A 25,011-nucleotide genomic window follows, 5' to 3' on the forward strand; every position below is an offset into this window, starting at 1 on the left:
TCCTTAATTCCTGACCTGGAGCGAGACCTGGAGCGAGACCTGGACCTGGAACTCTCTTTCTTACTCTTCTTCCCTTCTTTCTTGCTCTTCTTGCTCTTGGGGCTGTGACTCCGACTGCGGTCTTTGTTCTTCTGAGCACTGTTACTGCACTCTTCTTCGTCCTTTTTGCTCTTTCCCTTAGTCTTTTTGCTGCGGGAGCGGCTATGGGAGCGGGAAGCTGCTCTGTGGGTGCAATCAAAACAATGCCAATCTAAATCAAAATGTGAAAGCATTTATTTTCATACATTACTAAAGAAAATTATACATTACAGACAAAATTCCAAGTATCTTCGCTTTTAAACTATGAACACAAAAACTTCAAATACAACCCCAATTCCAATGAAGTTGGGATGTTGTGTGAAATGTAAATAAAAACAGAATACAATGATTTGTAAATCATCTTCAACCTATATTCAATTGAATACACCACAAAGACAATATATTTAATGTTCAAACTGATAAACTTTTGTTTTTGTGCAAATATTTTCTCATTTTGAAATGGATGGCTGCAATACGTTTCAAAAAGCTGGGACAGGGGCAACAAAAGACTGGGAAAGTTGATTAATGCTCAAATAACACATTCCACAGGTGAGCAGGTTAATTGGAAACAGGTGAGTGTCATGACTGGGTATAAAAGGAGCATCCCCAAAAGTCTCAGCCAAGCAAAGATGGGGCAAAGATCACCACTTTGTGAACAAATGCGTAAAAAAAATAGCTCAACAGTTTAAGAACAATGTTTCTCAATGTACAGTTGCGAGGAATTTAAGGATTCCATCATATAATCAGAAGATTCAGAGAATCTGGAAAACTTTCTACACGTAAGCGGCAAGGCCGAAAACAACACTGAATGCCCGTGACCTTCGATTTCTCAGGCAGCACTGCATTAAACACCGACATCATTGTGTAAAGGATCTTACACAAGACCATCCAGATTGTTACAGCGCAAAGTTCAAAAGCCAGCATCTGTGATGGTATGGGGGTGTGTTAGTGCCCATGACATGGGCAGCTTACACATCTGTGATGGCACCATCAATGCTGAAAGGTACATTCAGGTTTTGGAGCAACACATGCTGCCATCCAAGCACCGGCTTTTTCAGGGACGTCCCTGCTTATTTCAGCAAGACAATGCCAAGCCACATTCTGCACGTGTTACAACAGCGTGGCTTCGTAGTAAAAGAGTGCGGGTACTAGACTGGCCTACCTGCAGTCCAGACCTGTCGCCCACTGATAATGTGTGGCGCATTATGAAGCGCAAAATACAACAACTGAGACCCTAGACTGTTGAACAACTGAAGTCGTACATCAAGCAAGAATGGGAAAGAATTCCACCTACAAAGCAACAATTAGTGTCCTCAGTTCCCAAACGCTTGAGTGTTGTCAGAAGGAAAGGTGATGTAACAGTCGTAAACATACCACTGTCCCAGCTTTTTTGAACCATGTTGCAGGCATCCATTTTAAAATGAGCAAATATTTGCACAATAATAAAAAAGTTTATCAGTTTGAACATTAAATATCTTGTCTTTGTGGTGTATTCAATTGAATATACAACCCCTGGCAATAATTATGGAATCACCGGCCTCGGAGGATGTTCATTCAGTTGTTTTAATTTTGTAGAAAAAAAAGCAGATCACAGACATGACACAAAACTAAAGTCATTTCAAATGGCAACTTTCTGGCTTTAAGAAACAGTACAAGAAATCAGGAAAAAAAAAAATTGTGGCAGTCAGTAAAGGTTACTTTTTTAGACCAAGCAGAGGGAAAAAAAAAAATATGGACTCACTCAATTATGAGGAATAAATTATGGAATCACCCTGTAAATTGTCATCCCCAAAACTAACACCTGCATCAAATCCGATCTGCTCGTTAGTCTGCATCTAAAAAGAAGTGATCACACCTTGGAGAGCTGTTGCACCAAGTGGACTGACATGAATCATGGCTCCAACATGAGAGATGTCAATTGAAACAAAGAAGAGGATTATCAAACTCTTAAAAGAGGGTAAATCATCACGCAATGTTGCAAAAGATGTTGGTTGTTCACAGTCCACTGTGTCTAAACTCTGGACCAAATACAAACAACATGGGAAGGTTGTTATAGACAAACATACTGGTAGACCAAGGAAGACAAAGCGTTAAGACAGAAATCTTAAAGCAATATGTCTCAAAAATCGAAAATGCACAACAAAACAAATGAGGAACGAATGGGAGGAAACTGGAGTCAACGTCTGTGACCGAACTGTAAGAAACCGCCTAAAGGAAATGGGATTTACATACAGAAAAGCTAAACGAAAGCCATCATTAACACCTAAACAGAAAAAAAACAAGGTTACAATGGGCTAAGGAAAAGCAATCATGGACTGTGGATGACTGTATGAAAGTCATATTCAGTGATGAATCTCGAATCTGCATTGGGCAAGGTCATGATGCTGGAACTTTTGTTTGGTGCTGTTGCAATGAGATTTATAAAGATGACTGCCTGAAGAGAACATGTAAATTTCCACAGTCATTGATGATATGGGGCTGCATGTCAGGTAAAGGCACTGGGGAGATGGCTGTCATTACATCATCAATAAATGCAGAAGGACACTTTTCTTATCCCATCAATTGAAAGGATGTTTGGGGATGATGAAATCATTTTTCAAGATGATAAATGCATCTTGCCATAGAGCAAAAACTGTGAAAACATTCCTTGCAAAAAGACACATAGGGTCAATGTCATGGCCTGCAAATAGTCCGGATCTTAATCCAATTGAAAAGCTTTGGTGGAAGTTGAAGAAAATGGCCCATGACAAGGCTCCAACCTGCAAAGCTGATCTGGCAACAGCAATCAGAGAAAGTTGGAGCCAGGCTGATGGAGTACTGTTTGTCACTCATTAAGTCCATGCCTCAGAGACTGCAAGCTGTTATAAAAGCCAGAGGTGGTGCAACAAAATACTAGTGATGTGTTGGAGCTTTCTTTTGTTTTTCATGATTCCATAATTTTTTCCTCAGGATTGAGTGAGTCCATATTTTTTCCCTTTGCTTGGTCTAAAAAAGTAACCGTTACTGACTGCCACAATTTTTTTTCCTGATATCTTAGTGTTTCTTAAAGCCAGAAAGTTGCCATTTGAAATGACTTTAGTTTTGTGTTATGTCTGTGATCTGCTTTTTTCCTACAAAATTAAACAACTGAATGAACATCCTCCGAGGCCGGTGATTCCATAATTTTTGCCAGGGATTGTAGGTTGAAGAGGATTTATAAATCATTGTATTCTGTTTTTATTTACATTTTACACAACGTCCCAACTTCATTGGAAATGGGGTTGTACCTTGAATATCTAATATTTCTATCTAGTTACTTTTCAATTATTTTTAAAAAGTGTTTTCTCTCATTCAGCATAACTGCTGAGGCTGAGGGCAGCCTTCGGAGAATTGATTTCTAGAAATGTTTTAATGTCATGTCCTTCAAATACGCAAATCCGGGTTTGATACCCGAATGCCTCAAGATGTTAAACAATTTCATCAACACAAAATGGACAGAGATTTTTCTTTCTTTTCTTTTTTACAATACATAAATTTGAGACCAGAACAGGTGGATGTGGGATTTCTCACCTCGACTGGGAGCGATTGCTGCTTCCACTGCGACTACGGCTTTTACGAGACCTGCGGCTTCTGGAACGGGACCTACAAAGACAAGTGCACATCTTTTCAGGGATGCCAACCTTCAGTGATGACATCCTGATGATTGAACATAAGACTGGCGTGAATCATTTTTGACAATAAACTGATCTTATATTCTTCAGTAGCAAGTATTAGCTTTTAAAAATAACTGACATTCTATAGTATTCAAATATTATGACAATAATTGTTTAATGGGACAGAAAAGTTTAAATGATACCAAATCACTACTTGTACTGAGTCAGAAAACCTGAACTAGTGACTGCTTGGAAAAGGGGGGGTAATTCCAAATATAACCATGGCACGATTCCAACACTTTCGTCACCCAAATGATAACATTCTTACAACTGTGAAACACTTGCACAATTGAGAGCCTTTGGAGATATTTAACTTGTATCGTCACAGTACAAGTTGCGTGAAAAGACTATTGTCCCATATTGGCAAGATGGAAAAATAATGGATTATGATGTATGTTATCAAAAATAACCCTGAAATGTTCACCATGTAAGCAAAAATCCAGATTTCTGAGAATTTCCATAAAATGTTAATCAGTGTAGATTAAAAACAATCAATTGTAGCTTTTCACACTTTTTTCCCACATTTGGTTGTTTAATGATCATTAAGTCAACATTTGTTGAGCACAAACGTGGGTCCAAGAGTGTAAGCAACTGAAATTTTTTTTGACTGAACATTTTCTATGAGTGGACAGCCGAGCGCTTTATTTTATTATTTTATGAGAGCACTTGGTCAGTTTTCCTTGGTTTAAAATACAGTGGTATTTGAGTCATACTGGAACAAAATATAGCTCAAGTCTTGATTTCATTAAAATTTTTTACCATCTCTATGCATTGTCTAATACGTTTCCACAAATGGACTGACTGTCTGCATTAACTGACTTTAATTCTGCTTTCATCATTTTCATTCTACATTTATCAAATTCTAAGTGTGTCTTAAAAAAAAAAATCAATTACAGTTTCTGCTTTTAGTAAATAATACTTAAAGACATAAGTATTGTCAATGAAGTCTTTTGCCTTTTGTAATTTAAAATTGATGCAATAGTTAAAAAGTTAAATAAAAAAAAAAAAAAAGACCATCACCAGATCAATACAACATAATAATGGCAAATTCCACCACCAGACCAACTGAATTTTAAATAAAGTGTTGTTAAATGCCATCACCAGAATGCAGTGCTTTCAAATGCCACCAGTTGAAATATAAATAATAACCAATGATTATACCTGCACAGTGCTTCAATTTTACCTCAAAATACATCTCGTCATCTTTGAATGGTTTATCTATTAAAAAGTAAAAATGGAAGGAAATCAATTCTAAGTCCTGGAAGAAGTTTCTATAGAAAGTATTTTAGACATAAGGTCAAGTGAGAGGGGGAAGTGTTGGCTTTTTAAATACTTGAAAGAGTGGACTCATCGCGAGGATTTAATACCGCTATAATGGACTGACGCAGAAAGTGGCAGCAATGTAACAATAAGGATGCTGACTGCTTTAAACACTGTAGAAGAAGGGCATATTATATATATATGTATACACACACACACACACGAGGTCTATTAGAAAAGTATCCGACATTTTTTTCAAAAACCATGTGGATTTGAATCACGTGTGATTGCGTCAGACAAGCTTGAACCCTCGTGCGCATGCGTGAGTTTTTCCACGCCTGTCGGTTGCATCATTCGCCTGTGAGCAAGCTTTGAGTGAGGAGAGGTCCAGCCCCCTCTGCGGATTTTCATTGTCAGGAAATGGCGGAATGATTTGGGCTTTTTTTCCATCAGAATTTTTTCAGAAATTGTTAGAGACTGGCAGCTGGAAACCATTAGAAAAATTTATCTGGCTTTCAGTGAAGATTTTATGGGCTTCACAGAGAATAAGGACTGTTACTACAGCTTTAAGGACAGCTTTAAGGACGCTCGGCACACTGCGCTCCGTGCCCTCATCGAGCGCCACAAACCACCGGATCATTTCTAAGCTGATGGCTCTGTGGATCCGAGACCGTCGTGTGCACTTTCTCTGGTTATCACAAGAGCTGGACATCAGCCATTTTCTGGCAGATTTCACTTTTAACAAGAGATTTTGTCATGGAAAGCCGAGCGGAGGCTTCGCGCGTCACGACCGATTTGCTGATGGAGCGAGACAAAAGAACACCTCCGTTTTGGTCTCACAGTACGGCTTTGAGATGGCGTTCAGACAGCTGTCGGTGGTTTTTCCATCGAGTGATTAGCCGAGAAATTGTGGATGTGCCTGGACATGCCAGAACATGTCCCGTGAGGCTTCATCACGGCGTTGCTTTGCGCCATGCGGCACCGCCGCGACGCGTGGAATTCCTCCGCACGTCTGTCGCAATGTGCCGAAAAAGTGCTGATGTCCACGTCTTTTCACAATTCCTGTGCTAGTCAGAGGACGTCCCGAATAAAACACAGCGTCCAGTTTGGAAATGAACGGCACATTCCACTGTTACAGGAGTTTTTGTCATGGAAAGAGGAGCGGAGGCTTCGCGCATTGCAGCGGTGCCGCATGGCGCACAGCATATGATTCAAATCCATATGGTTTTTGAAAAAAAAAAATAAGGTCGGATACTTTTCTAATAGACCTCATATATATATATATATATTTTTTTTTTAAAGTTAGCGGTTTTATACGATACAAATGGAACATGGAAAACATTTGATGAAAATCTATATACAAACAGAGGTTTTGCAGCTATCCTTTTGCTGCAGTCATATGCACATGACACCTCACTTCTTCATGAACCAGCTCAACACAAACCATCTAACCTGGAATGACTACGGCTGCGAGAATAGGAGCGGCGACTGCGCTTGACACCAGGTCGGTCCTCGATGAGTCGGATCCTTCGGCCGTTCACCTCGGTGCCGTCCAGTTTCTCCAGAGCCCGTTTCATATCCGAATAGAGCCTGAACTCGATGACACCCTCATTCTTCCGCCCCTTGTGGGTGTCGGCGTAAGTCACCTCGCCTGCCTGCCTCATGTAATCCTTTTGACAACGCAGAAAGAGTCAGAGGACACCCACAAGTTTTGCTAAAACTGTATCCATCTACTATATACATACACACACACATACATAGTTAGTTATGAAGCCATTTAGACATAGACAGGAGATGCACAACATCAAACCTTTAGTTTTTTGACAATATTTACTGAAAGCAATTAAATTGGATTAAAAATAAAACTTGTACATATTTGTACCTTCAGGTCCTGCCAGCTGCAGCGGCTTGAAAGGTTCTCAACAATGAGCCGATAATCAGTCCGTATCGGTGGACCAAATCGGTCTCTTCCCCAGCGCCCACCACCACCACCACCTCCCCCTCCTCCACCACCACCTCCTCCTCCACCACCACCACCACCACCACCACCTCCTCCACCTTTCAAGGGAACAAGGAAAAAATGAGAGTAATGAGGTGCAAGACACTCCTGAGAACAAGCCAACATACTAAACGCCAAACTACACACTACAAAATATATACATTTACTTGGGGAAAAGCAAAAAACAAAACATAATAATAATAATAATAAGTAAAGCAATTAATTAGTAATCTAACATTCATTAAACCCTAAAACTAATCAATTGTACAAACTGATCTTTTTTTAAGTTTAAATCTTAGGTCTATAGAACTAAAGCTGGTTACATTTTGGTAAAGTTCAATGGGCCTAATGATTATTTAAGAAAGGAAAAAAGTAAGTAAGTAAATAAATGAATAAATAAATAAAAGAAAGCAGAAATAACTGACCAAAGAAGCACTTACGGTGAAATAAATTTAAGTTTCTAGACTAACCTATCTAAACACATTTCACTTATAAAACATGTTCTTTTTTCAGGCACCTATAAGAGCTGAACCCACATCTGTTCCTAACCCATGGTATCCTCACCACCCGGCCTGGGCCTAATGGCAAAAGCGGTCTTCATTCACAATGGCTCCCTTTTTTGGTCTGCCCAGGGGCCCAGAATGGTCAAACCACACTCTTGGAAATGGAAACACCATGGCCAGCAATAGGGGCAGGCACTCAGCAAAGGACTCTTTCAATTAAAACATTGAGGTTCTTTGTTAAATCTTTACTTTTAAATTGACAATCATTTTAAATAAAAATTGAACAAGACAGCAATAGATTACAAAATGTTACATAGTTTTACATTATTAGCACATATCGCTTCCCCCATCTCTTAGTCCCATTTAACGTCTTAATTTCATCATCTCCCCCAATCAAACATGAAGCCAGTTCAAGTCATTGGTGGCTCTGGTGCACAAAAATGTATTCTGACAACAGGGCCGTCTCCAACATTTCTACGCAAAGCGATCACGCTCGTTAGTTTGACCATTTTATTTCAAAGTGAACATATTAGTGTGCACTTTACAAAAATAAAGCTATGGTTAATAATTGTATTGGTTGCACTGGGGACAGGAATTTTAAAGTCACGATCAGTGCCATTATCGATTCTGCTTATTGGTCCCATTGATCAATTTCTAGTGTGAACAAAAATGTAGGCATGCATGGGGTCAATGGAGCAGTTTTCCTGGTTGCAGAGTTTGATGTCATGATGCCAGATCTGATATAACACGTTTTTATGCAGCACAGAAGTGTCAAAATAACATGCCAGAGCTGATCATGTCTGAGGCATTCAATTTCAATGAACTGAAAAATTTGGAACTGGTTCCTGAGTCCCATCCCCACTTCACATGCAGGTTGAAGAGAAACTCTCATGACAGCACGTCTCCAGACTATAGTGTTTCCCAGCAGTCTCTACACTGTTCTAAAAAGATATGTTCATCTTGTTTTTGTGACATCTGACCACATTTTTTAAGTTAATCATTGGTATAATTTCAGAAATTTAAACAACATGCAGTCTTTGAAAATCAAATTAAATACACAATCCATTTCTGTCAGACTGTGCTTCTTGACAAGCGGCCCCATGAATTGCTGGTAAGACGATAAGGTCAAAGCCATGGGACAAATTTTTATTTTGAGCAAGGATCAAACAGAATGACGCTTCTTTAAAAATGCAACGATCCTCAAAGGGCTGCAATTAATGATTATTTTCGATTTTTCATTTATTTTCTCGATTAATCAATTGTTTGGTCCATATATATATATATATATATATATATATATATATATATATATATATATATATATATATATATATATATATATATATATATATAAAGAGAGAAAAATGTTTAACAAAAATTCTCAACATCCAACAGTACATCTCCAAATGTCTAAATTTGTCCACAACCCAAATATATTCAGGTTATTAAGAAACTAAGAATGAAATAAGAAACTGAAATCAAAAGAATTTAGACACCCCCCCAACTTGTTCAAAACCACAAAGAGCTGTTCATGACAGTAACATTCTGTTGCCATGCTGTACATGGCATATAAAGAGCCTGTTTTCACTGAACATTTTCTCTTTACTGCTGCCTGTTTTGGAAAAAAACAAAATATGTGTACATGTGCCAGAAGCAATGGGCCCAGGCAGAAATACCACCAAGGCTCTCAGGTGGCCTCATAGGAGATAATACTACTTGGAGGGTATCAGCATTTTGCTAATAGTGTCTAATATAAAAAGTTAGTCCCATCAGCTTCTCCCATTTATCAATTGAGGTCACTACAGCAGATCAGAGGTGGATCTGCATGTTGTTTTGGAACAAGTTTTATGCCACATGCCCTTCCTGACGCAACTCCAGATTACATGGAGAATGGGCAGCAGTGGTCTTGTACCTTTAACCTTCTGCACTAGAAACAAGTGCACCAAGTGCTTGGCCACCACACTGCCTCTAAAAGTATCTAATAAATTTATGGAAAGTAACTTTACAATGTGGACATAATGCCCAACAAATTATAGAATGTACAATTTTTTTTTAACTTCTTGAAGCAATGTGCCAAGGTAAAAAAAGTACAAAGTACAAATATGGTCTCTGTTTTTTTTTTTAAAGCACAAGCCCCAGATGATCCTTCACACTCGAACAATTTAGCCAGCGTATGCCGACCATATTAAAACACTGGTGTACGTCTTATAAGTTATGGGTTTTGTATAAGTTAAGAGCATGTTGAAGCAGACTGATATAAGTCATAATACACTGAGTACCTCTAAAATTTTGGGCATGCACAATATTTTTGACGCATGCCGGCGTATGTCTCACACGTCTCACATACATGGGCCGTATGTTGTAGATAAGCTATGCGACTGTTGACACACATTTCTTGTAAGTTACCTATAAGTAGAAATATGCCCATTAATACCGTTCATTGATTGGCTGAAAGCTGTAGTCGTCATCCAGTTTAAACTGTTTCAAATATTAAAACCATTCACACGCAAAGTAAATCTAGTCTTAATCTTCTCTGTTCATTTCAGTCGGATTCATCATCACAGCCAGATGAAAACACATCCACATAAAGCGTCCCGATTTTGGAAAATGACGTCTGAAATCCATATCACAAACTCTACCACACTGTGCAGGACCGACCCGGACCGCTCGGTGGAAGCGGGGCTGTCAGCACACGCTGGCAAAATCGTCAAGGTGTAACAGCTACATAACTTATTAGACATACACCTTCACATGCCAGCATTACTACAGTTCGCATATGCTGGCTAAATCGTCAAGATGTGACAGGACCCTTTGTCAGAATGCCAATCAGGTTTTTTTTTTTAATTAAAGTTTACAGGATATAAACTGAATGCACTTCAGCCACCAATGACGAGCTTAAATCTTTACACTACACATTATTGAATAAAAATCTCTCAATAACATGATACTGTAAAACATTTCAGAAGGACACTCACTCCTTCCACCATAGCCTCCATCTCGACGAGGTCCCTTGGTGTGCTCCACAATAACCCTTTCACCACACAACTCCTTCCCATTCAGGTCATACACAGCATCATCTGCATCCCGGGGGTCATCAAATTCAACAAACCCATATCTGCACAGAGGAAGAGAACAAGTTTAACACGGTGGCAGAGCAAATGACTGAGATGAACGATGTGGACATAGAACACCATCTGGTGGCAACACCAGTACAAACGTGAAAACTCTGTTTTATACTACAGACATTAGGGTAGGGATGGGTATTGATAGCATTTTATCATTAGATGCCATTATCGATTCTGCTTATCGATCCGATTTTTTAAGCATTCCGTTATAAATACCTTTGGTGAATTTTCTGTATATTGAAGGTAGGCTTTACAGGTTTTCTATATCAACAACATTTTATTGAGTCTTAAAGTAAATAAATATGAAATTGGTCACTGGATCCTTGATCTCTGGACATAAATAAAAATAAATAAAACCTGTACATGGTCACTGGATCCTTGATCTTTGAGACAGGTTCATTCAGGAGTCAGCAAGACCTTATTTAGGACATTGTTTTGGTGATTAGGGATGTCCTCGTGTACTGTAATAACTATTCCAGAGAAATGGTAAATGGACTGCATTTACAACCCCTGGCAAAAATTATGGAATCACCGGCCTCGGAGGATGTTCATTCATTTGTTTAATTTTGTAGAAAAAAAGCAGATCACAGACATGACACAAAACTAAAGTAATTTCAAATGGCAACTTTCTGGCTTTAAGAAACACTATAAGAAATCAGGAAAAAAAAAAATTGTGGCAGTCAGTAACAGTTACTTTTTTAGACCAAGCAGAGAGAAAAAAAAAAAATGGAATCACTCAATTCTGAGGAAAAAATTATGGAATCATGAAAAACAAAAGAATGCTCCAACACATCACTAGTATTTTGTTGCACCACCTCTGGCTTTTATAACAGCTTGCAGTCTCTGAGGCATGGACTTAATGAGTGACAAACAGTACTCTTCATCAATCTGGCTCCAACTTTCTCTGATTGCTGTTGCAAGATCAGCTTTGCAGGTTGGAGCTTTGTCATGGACCATTTTCTTCAACTTCCACCAAAGATTTTCAATTGGATTAAGATCCAGACTATTTGCAGGCCATGACATTGACCCTATGTGTCTTTTTGCAAGGAATGTTTTCACAGTTTTTGCTCTATGGCAACATGCCTTATCATCTTGAAAAATGATTTCATCATCCCCAAACATCCTTTCAATTGATGGGATAAGAAAAGTGTCCTTGTGCATTTATTGATGTAATGACAGCCATCTCCCCAGTGCCTTTACCTGACATGCAGCCCCATATCATCAATGACTGTGGAAATTTACATGTTCTCTTCAGGCAGTCATCTTTATAAATCTCATTGGAACAGCACCAAACAAAAGTTCCAGCATCATGACCTTGCCCAATGCAGATTCGAGATTCATCACTGAATATGACTTTCATCCCGTCATCCACAGTCCACGATTGCTTTTCCTTAGCCCATTGTAACCTTGTTTTTTTCTGTTTAGGTGTTAATGATGGCTTTCGTTTAGCTTTTCTGTATGTAAATCCCATTTCCTTTAGGCGGTTTCTTATAGTCCGGTCACAGACGTTGACTCCAGTTTCCTCCCATTCGTTCCTCATTTGTTTTGTTGTGCATTTTTGATTTTTGAGCCATATTGCTTTAAGTTTTCTGTCTTGACGCTTTGATGTCTTCCTTGGTCTACCAGTGTTTGCCTTTAACAACCTTCCCATGTTGTTTGTATTTGGCCCAGAGTTTAGACACAGCTGACTGTGAACAACCAACATCTTTTGCAACATTGCGTGATGATTTACCCTCTTAAAAGTTTAATAATCCTCTCCTTTGTTTCAATTGACATCTCTCGTGTTGGAGCCATGATTCATGTCAGTCCACTTGGTGCAACAGCTCTCCAAGGTGTGATCACTCCTTTTTAGATGCAGACTAACGAGCAGATCTGATTTGATGCAGGTGTTAGTTTTGGGGATGAAAATTTACAGGGTGATTCCATAATTTATTCCTCAGAATTGAGTGAGTCCATATTTTTTCCCTCTGCTTGGTCTAAAAAAGTAACCATTACTGACTGCCACAAATTTTTTTCCTGATTTCTTATAGTGTTTCTTAAAGCCAGAAAGCTGCCATTTGAAATGACTTTAGTTTTGTGTCATGTCTGTGATCTGCTTTTTTCTACAAAATTAAACAACTGAATGAACATCCTCCGAGGCCGGTGATTCCATACTTTTTGCCAGGGGTTGTATATAGTGCTTTTCCAACTGCATCAGACGCTCAAAGCCCTTTACAATAATGCCTCACATTCACCCTGATGTCAGGGTGCTGCCATACAAGGCGCTCACTACACACCGGGAGCAATAGGGGATTAGAGGCCTCGCCCAAGGGCCCTTAGTGATTTTCCAGTCAGGTTGGGATTTGAACCCATGATCTTCTGGACTCAAGCCTAACACCTTAACCACTAGACCATCACCTCCCCCAGAGAAAGGCAACAGCTTCTCTCAGAATTTAGAAGACAAGCCTGAAAGAAGCTTATGTTGATAGTATTTTAAACATAGGATCGGTTAGGTGAATTGGAAACTATAATTGTCCTCGTAAAGGAGATCTTGATCTCAATGGGACAAACATGGTTAAATAAAGATTAAATTAAAGTGGGAGGCGGAAGTGTTGGCTTTTTCAATTCCGGCCGCCATCAAATGCCACAGAAGAAGAGAGGGCACGTTTGGTTTATATCATATAGCATTCACAAAATGCCCCCCCACCCCACCCCCCAAAACAAACAAACAAAAAGTACTTAATTTACTCATATTTGGTGTCAGTCAGGGCAAATCTTTGGACTCACTCCCACTGATTGTGCAGCTAAACTTGTTTCCTCAGTGGAGTGTTTGTGACAAAAACAAATGTATTTTCGTCATGGCGAGTGGTCAGAGCTATCTCCAACCACCAATGCGAATTAAACAGTAACCGATAAGGGAATCATTAAGCAAAACGACTACTGATATCGGTGGATTGAATAATTTCTTATCAATTCTTAACAGGAACCGGGTTTCGATACCCATCCCTACATTAGGGTACATCAAAAAACACATTTTTGAAATATTGATATTAAAAGCGTTCCATTTCATGTTGTTACAACATGAATAGCTTACAGGGGCACCGGTGTTGCAGACTGAACAGTCCACCCCTAAAAGTTGGTCCGCCCTGCCTCCACTGCACATGCGTCATTTCGGAGCTCATCAGCTTGTCTGAGACAGTCTCTTCACCCAAAGCGATCAGATGAATTAATGAGGCGATACTCCATGACGCTTTGAAATTACTGACAGCCAGTCAGCTCAGTCTTTTATGATGAAATAATGCTAAATTTATGTGGAAATAATTGTTGGTTAAAAGCTTCAGATCTCTGTTGCTGACATAGATGATGACTGGAGTGAAGTTTTAAACGGAAACAATGTGATAATCTGAACCGCAGCTAATGATGCATGCGCAATGAAAGCAGGGCGAGCCGATTTTTAGGGGGTAATCTTCGGTCAGCGACACTGGGACTATTGACTATTTTGTGTATTCCAAGGTTGGTAAACCATTGTTAATGTTGATCGGCCATGTTCCACACACTATCTAGTATTCATTAGTAACAATTTCTGTATGTTGCAGTCCACATCTATGGTCACCGCACAAGTTGAAGCCAAGCCCACATCAAGGTATTTGAAAGGCAAAATTCTGCCCCGGCAGTCTTCAACAAAAAGGTTCCAGCTGATGAGTGATGTGCACTTGCAGCACAAGCCGTTCTCCCTATGCTGCGCTTTGATAAGCCAAAGTTTTCAGTCCTCTCACCAGCCACTACCTTCATTGACCTGGCCAACCCAGACTGCTGATTTGGCATGGGCCAGCTGTAAAATGATCTAGGCATTTCTGTCTCTTGACATGAACAATTAGTCTACTTTTCAAGCAAGTGCAGCAAATGTGCATGTAATAAATATCGTCATTGACTGTGCCGAGCACTGAGTAAAACTCACATCAGACTTTGTGGCAGCAGCCAGGAGTGAGCAAGCACCTGCAGAATGTGCTGTAGGTAGTGGAGCATGACCACTCCAAGCAGCCAAACCTTCGCCGCAGTAAGCGGAAGCTGGACACAGACCAGGACTAAGACATTAAAAATAAAATGTTCAAATGTTCTCCAGAATTACTGCTGAATATATGTTCTATCAATGTTATTCTCAAAACAATTTCTTGCTTTTTTTTTTTTTTAAACAATTTAGTTGGGAGTTGAAAAATATCAGAAAAAATATCAGTTTTTGTTAAATTTAACATGTCTGGTTGCACCTCTAAATCTTAATGACTTTCCCCATGTCTTTGCAGAAGTAATTTTATGTGCATTGGAACAAAAATGCAACCCAGACATGTGCTGATGTTAATATGTTGAAATTTTGCCTTATATTTTGTGCACCCTAACAGACAGATATTAAAGCTTGTCCTGACAAGTAGAAAAGCTGTTTGGACAGAGGTAAAGACTTCATTTTCTCAGAATTACCAAGACTAGGTACCTGTAAACACGTATGTAACCATCTGCCAGGACCTTTCTATGTGACCATGTCACACATGGTCACATGTGACATGTCTATGTGACCATGTCACACATCAAGGCAGCTGCGCATCCATTTGTTCAAGCACAAGCTAGCACACAGCTAACATGTAAAAGATGGAGTGCAGTAAATGGTCAAAAAAGTTACTTTACATCAGGGAAGTGACAACCAAGAGGTTGGGGGGTGGTGGTTAAAGTTTAGGTGACGGCAGGCTTGTAACCACAGAATCTTGTGTAATTCCAGGCAAGGCAAAGCATAATGCATAGGGGACGCAGTTTTTCAAATTGTATATATTCCAAGTCACATGAGCAATTTGGACATATACACACACATTTTATATATATATATATATATATATATATATATATATATATATATATATATATAAAATGTGTGTGTGACAGACAAGGGAGGATGGGTGTGTGTCAATCATTTTCTACAGCATTAATATGAGAAACTGGGTTCTCAGAAGCTCCTAAATGAGATAGTCCCTGCGGCTGCTCCCTTGTCTTCAATCTGTGTCACCACAGCAAATCAAAGATGGATCTGCATGTTGACTTGGTACAAGTTGTACATCAGCTGCCCTTCCTGACTCCACATTACATGGAGAAATCTGGCAGGGGGCACCATGAACCTCCTGCACTGAAACCAAGCACACTAACCACTTGGCCACCACCCTGTGGAAGGATCCTAATTGAGATATGCATGAGCAAATAGTTCATTTTTACAAATCTTTCACAAAAGGATACAAAATCAAATGTTTCTGCTTTGGAGAAAAAAATACACTAATAATGCAAAGAGACTGAAGGTATTGGAAACAAAATGTGGATTGCAGCTTGTGTAATGATTTTCTCCTTTATCATGAAGTGAACAATGTGGGATTTTGGATTTCAAAATATTTATTCTCTCAGCAGAAATACCTACACAATAAAAAAAGAATGTGTGTCACCAATTAATGATGGTGGTAATGAAAACATTGCAATTTGAGAAATACATTATTTTTCTGATGTTCGATAAGCTTGCATTTTTAAAAATCCATAACCGTAAACATATTTAACAAATTCATCGATTACAAATTCAGATTTTTGGTCATAACGAAGAACACAATCATTCCAGGTAATATTAGAAAACGTTTTGTGAAATTGTAACTACCGGTGACTTTGCCACGTCTAATATTAGCCATCTAGCTAACCCTGATGAATTTAATGATTCTGGTACACTAAGAACACAAACGCGTGCATTTTAGTTAAGTACAGAAACTAGAAACGGAAGTTTTAAATGACGCCCGACCACCACAGCAGCAAAATGTTGTGATGTCGTTAAACACAAAGCCTCTGCTAACCGGCTAAAACACGTTAGCACTCGAGGACTCCTGCGACCAATAAGGCCGCTTTAGCTTTAGCTGCTTATTAGCGCCAATCCGGCCAACAACAAAGCCACAACGTTACCCATTTTTCAGATCGACTTCGAGTATCTTCCCGTAACCCTTGAAGAACCTCTCCACGTCCTTTTCTCTCGCCCTGTAGCTCAACCTGCCGATATAAACCCGCGACATGTCGTTAGCTTGTAGTACAAAAATGGCCTCCGACGACCAGAGCGCGCACACGGGCACAAACACGCGCCTCTTCGATTGATGAAATGGGGAGTGGCTTCTTCTTCTTCTGCGTGGCAGGAAAACGAAAAAATGCCACATACTGCCATCTATTTGAACGAGGTATGGATTTAGCCTCAGTTTACATAAAAATTATAAATCAATCAATCAATCAATCAATCTATATATATATATATATATATATATATATATATATATATATATATATATATATCACAACTTTATCACTTATCTTTTAGCAATTATCGTTGATAGGATGGAGCTAAAATAATTCCCTCTGTCATGATGATGATATAAGAGTGAGTTCTCAGCCATTTTCATCATTTATCAGTTCATTTTTGTTACTTCCACCCTTGCGGTCATGTTATTGAAATTACAAAAACAACTGCAAAGCAAAGGCTGTTGGAGAATCTCAGTCATCCAGGCCAGAGGATCAGAAAAGATTTCTGGATGAAGAGCGAATAAAAAACATCTTCGAGGAACTAAACTCCAGTTGACCTCACCAAACCTGTTTAGAGCAGAAGTCAGAAAAACTGCTTGCTGTAAACATTATGTCAGCTGGATGTTGTTATACTGTTGTAGACAGAAGTGATCACTCTTCAGCTGACATGCATTTTCATCAGTTACATTGTATCATTTAATCCAACCCCTTATACTACCATTTGGCATTTGCAACCACCACCTATAACTGTGTTTTTGGCAGCCAACCTTGAGCCACCAGCAAACCGTTTGGTTTGGGGGGACATCAGTAAAACTTAGGACCACCAGCCGAATGTGTGGAGGCCTGTCAAAACAATGTTCTGGGACCATCAGTGAAATTCTGTACCGCCAGCAGAATGATTGGGGTGATCAATAAAACTTGGAACCATCAGCAGAATGTTTGGGGGCCAAACTTGGGCTGCCAGCACAATATACAGAGGTCATTAGTCAAACTTAGGACCACCAGCAGAATGTGTGGGGGCCTGTCAAAAGAATGTTCTGGGGCCATCAGTGAAAGTCAGTACCACCAGCAAAATGTTTGTGGCGATCACTAAAACTTGGGACCATCAGCAGAATGTTTGGGGGCCAAACTTGGGCCACCTGCAGAATGTCTGGAGGCCATATGTAAAACTTTATGCTGCCAGCAGACCGTTAGGGGGCCATCAGTGAAATTCAGGGTCCACAGGCAGAATACAGCACTTCCTTTTTTCCACATTTTGTTATGTTGCAGCCTTATTCCAAAATGGAGTAAATTCATTTTGGAATAAGGCTGACAAACAAATAAGGCAAACACAACACCCCATAATGACAACATGAAAAAAGTTTTGAAATTTTTGAAAATTTGTTAAAAATAAAAACTAAGAAGTCACATATACATAAGTAGTCACACCCTTTGCTCAATACTTTGTTGATGCACCTTTTGCAGTAATTACAGCCTCAGGTCTTCTTGAATATGTTGCCATAAGCTTGGAGCACCCATCTTCAGGCAGTTTTGCCCATTGCTCTTTGCAGCTCAGCTCTCAAGCTTCATCAGGTTGGATGGGGACCGTCGGTGCACAGCCATTTTCAGATCTCTCCAGAGATGTTTAATCGGATTCAGGTCTGGGCTCTGACTGGGCCACTCAAGGACTTTCACAGAGTTGTTCTGAAGCCACTCTTTTGATATCTTGGCTGTGTGCTTAGGGTCATTGTCCTGCTGAAAGACAAACCATCACCCCAGTCTGAGGTCAAGAGCACTCTGGAGCAGGTTTTCATCCAGAATGTCCCTGTACATTGCTACATTCACTTTTCCCTCAATCCTGACTAGTCTCCCAGTTCCTGCTGATGAAAAACATCCCCACAGTGTGATGCTGCCACCACCATGCTTCACTGTAGGGATCAGTGGAAAATTCTACAGCTAGCCAGGCCCCTGTAGTCGGTGCGGACCAAGGTAGCTTAGCCGCCGTTAGTTTCCCTCTGGCAGATCCCGAGCAGCCGGGAAAGCAGGCCGACTGGGTGACTGTGAGGAGGAAGCGTAGTCCTAAACAGAAGCCCCGTGTACACCGCCAACCCGTTCACATTTCTAACCATTTTTCCCCACTCGACGACACACCCGCCGAGGATCAAACTCTGGTTATTGGCGACTCTGTTTTGTGAAATGTGAAGTTAGCGACACCAGCAACCATAGTCAATTGTCTTCCGGGGGCCAGAGCAGGCGACATTGAAGGAAATTTGAAACTGCTGGCTAAGGCTAAGCGTAAATTTGGTAAGATTGTAATTCACGTCGGCAGTAATGACACCTGGTTACGCCAATCGGAGGTCACTAAAATTAACATTAAATCGGTGTGTAACTTTGCAAAAACAATGTCGGACTCTGTAGTTTTCTCTGGGCCCCTCCCCAATCGGACCGGGAGTGACATGTTTAGCCGCATGTTCTCCCTGAATTGCTGGCTGTCTGAGTGGTGTCCAAAAAATGAGGTGGGCTTCATAGATAATTGGCAAAGCTTCTGGGGAAAACCTGGTCTTGTTAGGAGAGACGGCATCCATCCCACTTTGGATGGAGCAGCTCTCATTTCTAGAAATCTGGCCAATTTTCTTAAATCCTCCAAACCGTGACTATCCAGGGTTGGGACCAGGAAGCAGAGTTGTAGTCTTACACACCTCTCTGCAGCTTTTCTCCCCCTGTCATCCCCTCATTACCCCATCCCCGTAGAGACGGTGCCTGCTCCCAGACTACCAATAACCAGCAAAAATCTATTTAAGCATAAAAATTCAAAAAGAAAAAATAATATAGCACCTTCAACTGCACCACAGACTAAAACAGTTAAATGTGGTCTATTAAACATTAGGTCTCTCTCTTCTAAGTCCCTGTTGGTAAATGATATAATAATTGATCAACATATTGATTTATTCTGCCTAACAGAAACCTGGTTACAGCAGGATGAATATGTTAGTTTAAATGAGTCAACACCCCCAAGTCACACTAACTGTCAGAATGCTCGTAGCACGGGCCGGGGCGGAGGATTAGCAGCAATCTTCCATTACAGCTTATTAATTAATCAAAAACCCAGACAGATCTTTAATTCATTTGAAAGCTTGACTCTTAGTCTTGTCCATCCAAATTGGAAGTCCCAAAAACCAGTTTTATTTGTTATTATCTATCGTCCACCTGGTCGTTACTGTGAGTTTCTCTGTGAATTTTCAGACCTTTTGTCTGACTTAGTGCTTAGCTCAGATAAGATAATTATAGTGGGCGATTTTAACATCCACACAGATGCTGAGAATGACAGCCTCAACACTGCATTTAATCTATTATTAGACTCTATTGGCTTTGCTCAAAAAGTAAATGAGTCCACCCAGCACTTTAATCATATCTTAGATCTTGTTCTGACTTATGGTATGGAAATAGAAGACTTAACAGTATTCCCTGAAAACTCCCTTCTGTCTGATCATTTCTTAATAACATTTACATTTACTCTGATGGACTACCCAGCAGTGGGGAATAAGTTTCATTACACTAGAAGTCTTTCAGAAAGCGCTGTAACTAGGTTTAAGGATATGATTCCTTCTTTATGTTCTCTAATGCCATATACCAACACAGTGCAGAGTAGCTACCTAAACTCTGTAAGTGAGATAGAGTATCTCATCAATAGTTTTACATCCTCATTGAAGACAACTTTGGATGCTGTAGCTCCTCTAAAAAAGAGAGCTTTAAATCAGAAGTGCCTGACTCCGTGGTATAACTCACAAACTCGTAGCTTAAAGCAGATAACCCGTAAGTTGGAGAGGAAATGGCGTCTCACTAATTTAGAAGATCTTCACTTAGCCTGGAAAAAGAGTCTGTTGCTCTATAAAAAAGCCCTCCGTAAAGCTAGGACATCTTTCTACTCATCACTAATTGAAGAAAATAAGAACAACCCCAGGTTTCTTTTCAGCACTGTAGCCAGGCTGACAAAGAGTCAGAGCTCTATTGAGCTGAGTATTCCATTAACTTTAACTAGTAATGACTTCATGACTTTCTTTGCTAACAAAATTTTAACTATTAGAGAAAAAATTACTCATAACCATCCCAAAGACGTATCGTTATCTTTGGCTGCTTTCAGTGATGTCGGTATTTGGTTAGACTCTTTCTCTCCGATTGTTCTGTCTGAGTTATTTTCATTAGTTACTTCATCCAAACCATCAACATGTTTATTAGACCCCATTCCTACCAGGCTGCTCAAGGAAGCCCTACCATTATTTAATGCTTCGATCTTAAATATGATCAATCTATCTTTGTTAGTTGGCTATGTACCACAGGCTTTTAAGGTGGCAGTAATTAAACCATTACTTAAAAAGCCATCACTTGACCCAGCTATCTTAGCTAATTATAGGCCAATCTCCAACCTTCCTTTTCTCTCAAAAATTGTTGAAAGGGTAGTTGTAAAACAGCTAACTGATCATCTGCAGAGGAATGGTCTATTTGAAGAGTTTCAGTCAGGTTTTAGAATTCATCATAGTACAGAAACAGCATTAGTGAAGGTTATAAATGATCTTCTTATGGCCTCGGACAGTGGACTCATCTCTGTGCTTGTTCTGTTAGACCTCAGTGCTGCTTTTGATACTGTTGACCATAAAATTTTATTACAGAGATTAGAGCATGCCATAGGTATTAAAGGCACTGCGCTGCGGTGGTTTGAATCATATTTGTCTAATAGATTACAATTTGTTCATGTAAATGGGGAATCTTCTTCACAGACTAAAGTTAATTATCTTCATTGGCTTCCTGTTAATTCTAGAATAGAATTTAAAATTCTTCTTCTTACTTATAAGGTTTTGAATAATCAGGTCCCATCTTATCTTAGGAACCTCGTAGTACCATATCACCCCAATAGAGCGCTTCGCTCTCAGACTGCAGGCTTACTTGTAGTTCCTAGGGTTTGTAAGAGTAGAATGGGAGGCAGAGCCTTCAGCTTTCAGGCTCCTCTCCTGTGGAACCAGCTCCCAATTCAGATCAGGGAGACAGACACCCTCTCTACTTTTAAGATTAGGCTTAAAACTTTCCTTTTTGCTAAAGCTTATAGTTAGGGCTGGATCAGGTGACCCTGAACCATCCCTTAGTTATGCTGCTAATGCAGGGGGTCGTTTTGACCGTTGGGGTTTTACATAATTATTGTATGGCCTTGCCTTACAATATAAAGCGCCTTGGGGCAACTGTTTGTTGTGGTTTGGCGCTATATAAAAAAAATTGATTGATTGATTGATTGATCAGTTTACCACAGTTACTTTGAAAAAGTAATCCAATGACTGATTACTCTGTGAAAAAGTAACTTTGTTACTTTACTGATTACTCAGTTTTAAAAGTAACTGTGAGATTACTAGTTACTTTATGAGTTACCTTCAGCAGCTACCGACATCACCCCGCTGCCACCTCAACATGAAAATAATAACCTGCTTTGCCAATACTCACTTTATAGTCATTCTTTCTTGACTTCAATGAACATAAATACTTGTTTTAAAAAAAATAAAGACATCTTTCTTGACCTCATATTTAACTGTTTTACAGCACTGTAATGGTAAAACTTACAATTTCTAACCTACATATTTTATAAATGTAACTATTAAATTCTTTTTAACATTTTTGTAACATTTAAATTCTTTCTAAACATTTTAGTTGTTGAAATTATTATTATTATTACTGTAAGTACTATTAGAAGTAGGGCTGTTGTGGGGAGCCGCATCAATTTCGAGCATCATGGCAAAGGGTGTGAATACTTATGTACATGTGATTCCTTTGTTTGTTTGTTTTTTTGTAAATAAATTTGCAAAAAAATAATAATAAAAAAAAAATCACATTGTCTTTATGGGGTATTGTGTGTAGAATTTTGAGGCAAAAAATGAATTTCATCCATATTGGAATAAGGCTGCAACATAACAAAATGAGGAAAAATTGAAGCACTACAAATACTTTTAGGATGCTCTGTATTTGGAGGCCAAGCTTGGACCATCAGCATAATATTTGGGTCAATCAGCTAAACTCGGGCCATCAGCAGAATGCTTGTGGGCCATTAGTAAATCTCAGGCCATTGGTAGAATGTTTGGGGCCATCAGTAAAGCCTGGGGCCATCAGCAGAATATTTGGTGTGATCACTAAAATTTAGTGACCAACAGGATATTTGGGGGCCAAGCTACAGCCACAAGCAGAATATTTGGGCCGATCAGTTAAACTTGGGCCATCGGTAGAATGTTTGGGGACCATCAGTAAATCTTGGGGCCACAAGCAGAATATTTGGTGTGATCACTAGAATGAGGTAACCCCTAGAATATTTGGGGGCCATTCTTAAAACTTGAGGCCATCAGCAGGATATTTGGTGTGATCACTAAAATTGGGTGACTAATGGAATATTTGGGCCACAAGCAGAATATTTGGAGGCAATTAGCGAAACCTACCACACCGGCAGAATGTTTGGGGGCCATCATTAAAACTTGAGTCCACCGGGAGACTCTGCTATCATCGATTTCTATTTACTCACTAGATGGAGGACCAGGGTGATTCAACAACCAGACATCAATAGAAATCAATGTGGATCATGACCAATGTTTTCAGGAGAATTTCACCATAAATCTGCATTTTCCATGCTGTTACTGTGCTGTTACATTTATTCAATCTCCTTCAGATTTGTACAACACTATTCGTCAAAACAAATACATAAGAGAATCAGATTATTTATATAATAGACTTCAATGAAGACTTCAATTATGAAGTTAAAGATGGGAAATAATCAGGGCTGAAACTAAGCGCTTCGCACGCTCGCATCATATTAAAGATATTAATATTAAACACTGCTCTTAACCCACCTGGAGCGCCGCTTCTACAGAGTGCTTCTCTGCAAAAATTTCAAATAAAATAAATAAAATGAAACGGTCACGCCAGCCAGGGTGAAAGTAAGATTACTCAATCATTTCTGGACCAAGTTGAAAGAAATCTGAAAACACTAATATAGAGTATATCATAGAGAAATTAATCTCATTTGTGTATATTTCTTATATTAGTAGAATATACAATGTCAAAGCGACTGTCATGTGACCCACCACACTGAGAGAAAAAGCATTTCCATTCTATGAATTTGCTCTTACAGAATATCTCAGGATGGAAAACCTGATGGGAAGAAAAAACAGAGGTGAACTAAAAACGGATAAATTGAGACTTATGAAAGTGAGACTTCTAATTGCAATCACTAAACAAATTGTGTGATATTTATCACGACAAAGCATTCAGGCAGGAAAACTGAAGTCACTACTTTACACAATACAGATCAAACCTTTTTTCAGAAATTTTAGTCATTTCCCCACATCATTAATATTACATATAATACACACTTCTGAAAGCTCACTTCACAATTATTTATTTAACCTTTATTTAACCAGCTGACAATCCTATGTCAGCTTGTCGCTGCACAAAACAACATTTTCACCAAGGGTGCAATTTAGAACTAGAAATTGTGGGGGACAAAGTGCAAGGCCCGCAGGGCCGAAGCCCATAGGCCGGGGGTCTGGGGGCCGCTTTAGGCCCCCAGAAGCCAATGGTTTCTAGATAAGCTCAGATGCATTCTGAGCATCCAGAACAGTAATTTTAATGTTTTGAGAAGAACATAAAGTGGACACCATTTGACTTATGCAATTTGAAACTGTGGATATAAGTACTTTATTCTGAGAATAACCAGCATTGATTTTATTAACATCCTGGTGTAAATAAGGTATCACCACATGTGTAGAACTCAAAAAGAATGATAGGTTGAGTTTTCATTAAAAAACAACAACTGCAATGTGGTAAAATGTATTCATAAATATGAAAGAACAGGCTCTTAATAATTATTAACTATCGCATACTGTTTTTTTTTCTCAAGATGTGTTTTTTCATAAGTTTGAAAAAACAACAGATCATAAGTTTAAGATAAATTACTTATCATGAATTTAATTTTCAAAGTGGCACTAATGACAACACTCATACTGAACATAATTTCACTTGCATAGACTGATTTTGGAGATCAAGCAATAATTGCAGATGGGCTTTCTGAGGTCCCAGATAGCTTTTCTGATTTCCTTTTCTAACTTTCAGAATTTAGTATATTAGCATATGGTCCATTGATACTTATGTGTAGACACTAGTCCCTAGAGGCAACTGTTTTTGGTTTCAAATCTGGGCAAATGCAGTCCCAGAAAATTCCGAATGTGACAAACAAGAAACAGGTGTTGTAAACAAGTCAATGCTGCTAAAAATACAAACTTGCAGAAACAAAG

General features: G+C 39.2%; 1 protein-coding gene and 1 long non-coding RNA gene across 2 annotated transcripts in view; one reads left to right on the forward strand and one right to left on the reverse strand.

The window, feature by feature from the left end:
- srsf4 (serine and arginine rich splicing factor 4) overlaps window positions 1-16,807 on the reverse strand; it is a 17,421-nt gene extending 614 nt beyond the window's left edge. The window contains exons 1-6 of the mRNA XM_034160097.1: window positions 16,610-16,807; window positions 10,517-10,647; window positions 6,913-7,079; window positions 6,483-6,700; window positions 3,628-3,699; window positions 1-222 (exon numbers count right to left, since the gene is read on the reverse strand). The exon at window positions 1-222 is cut by the window's left edge and continues 614 nt beyond it. Of these exons, the coding sequence (XP_034015988.1) occupies window positions 1-222; window positions 3,628-3,699; window positions 6,483-6,700; window positions 6,913-7,079; window positions 10,517-10,647; window positions 16,610-16,716 (917 nt within the window). The 5' untranslated portion in view covers window positions 16,717-16,807. The remainder of the gene's footprint in view (window positions 223-3,627; window positions 3,700-6,482; window positions 6,701-6,912; window positions 7,080-10,516; window positions 10,648-16,609) is intronic.
- Window positions 10,587-10,815, forward strand: LOC117501254. The gene is made up of 2 exons (XR_004557982.1): window positions 10,587-10,729; window positions 10,782-10,815. It is a non-coding gene; the product is annotated as an uncharacterized LOC117501254 (long non-coding RNA).
- Window positions 16,808-25,011: the final 8,204 nt, after the last annotated feature.

Source organism: Thalassophryne amazonica, chromosome 20 (genome assembly GCF_902500255.1).
Source record: "Thalassophryne amazonica chromosome 20, fThaAma1.1, whole genome shotgun sequence".
NCBI classification, from domain to species: domain Eukaryota; kingdom Metazoa; phylum Chordata; class Actinopteri; order Batrachoidiformes; family Batrachoididae; genus Thalassophryne; species Thalassophryne amazonica.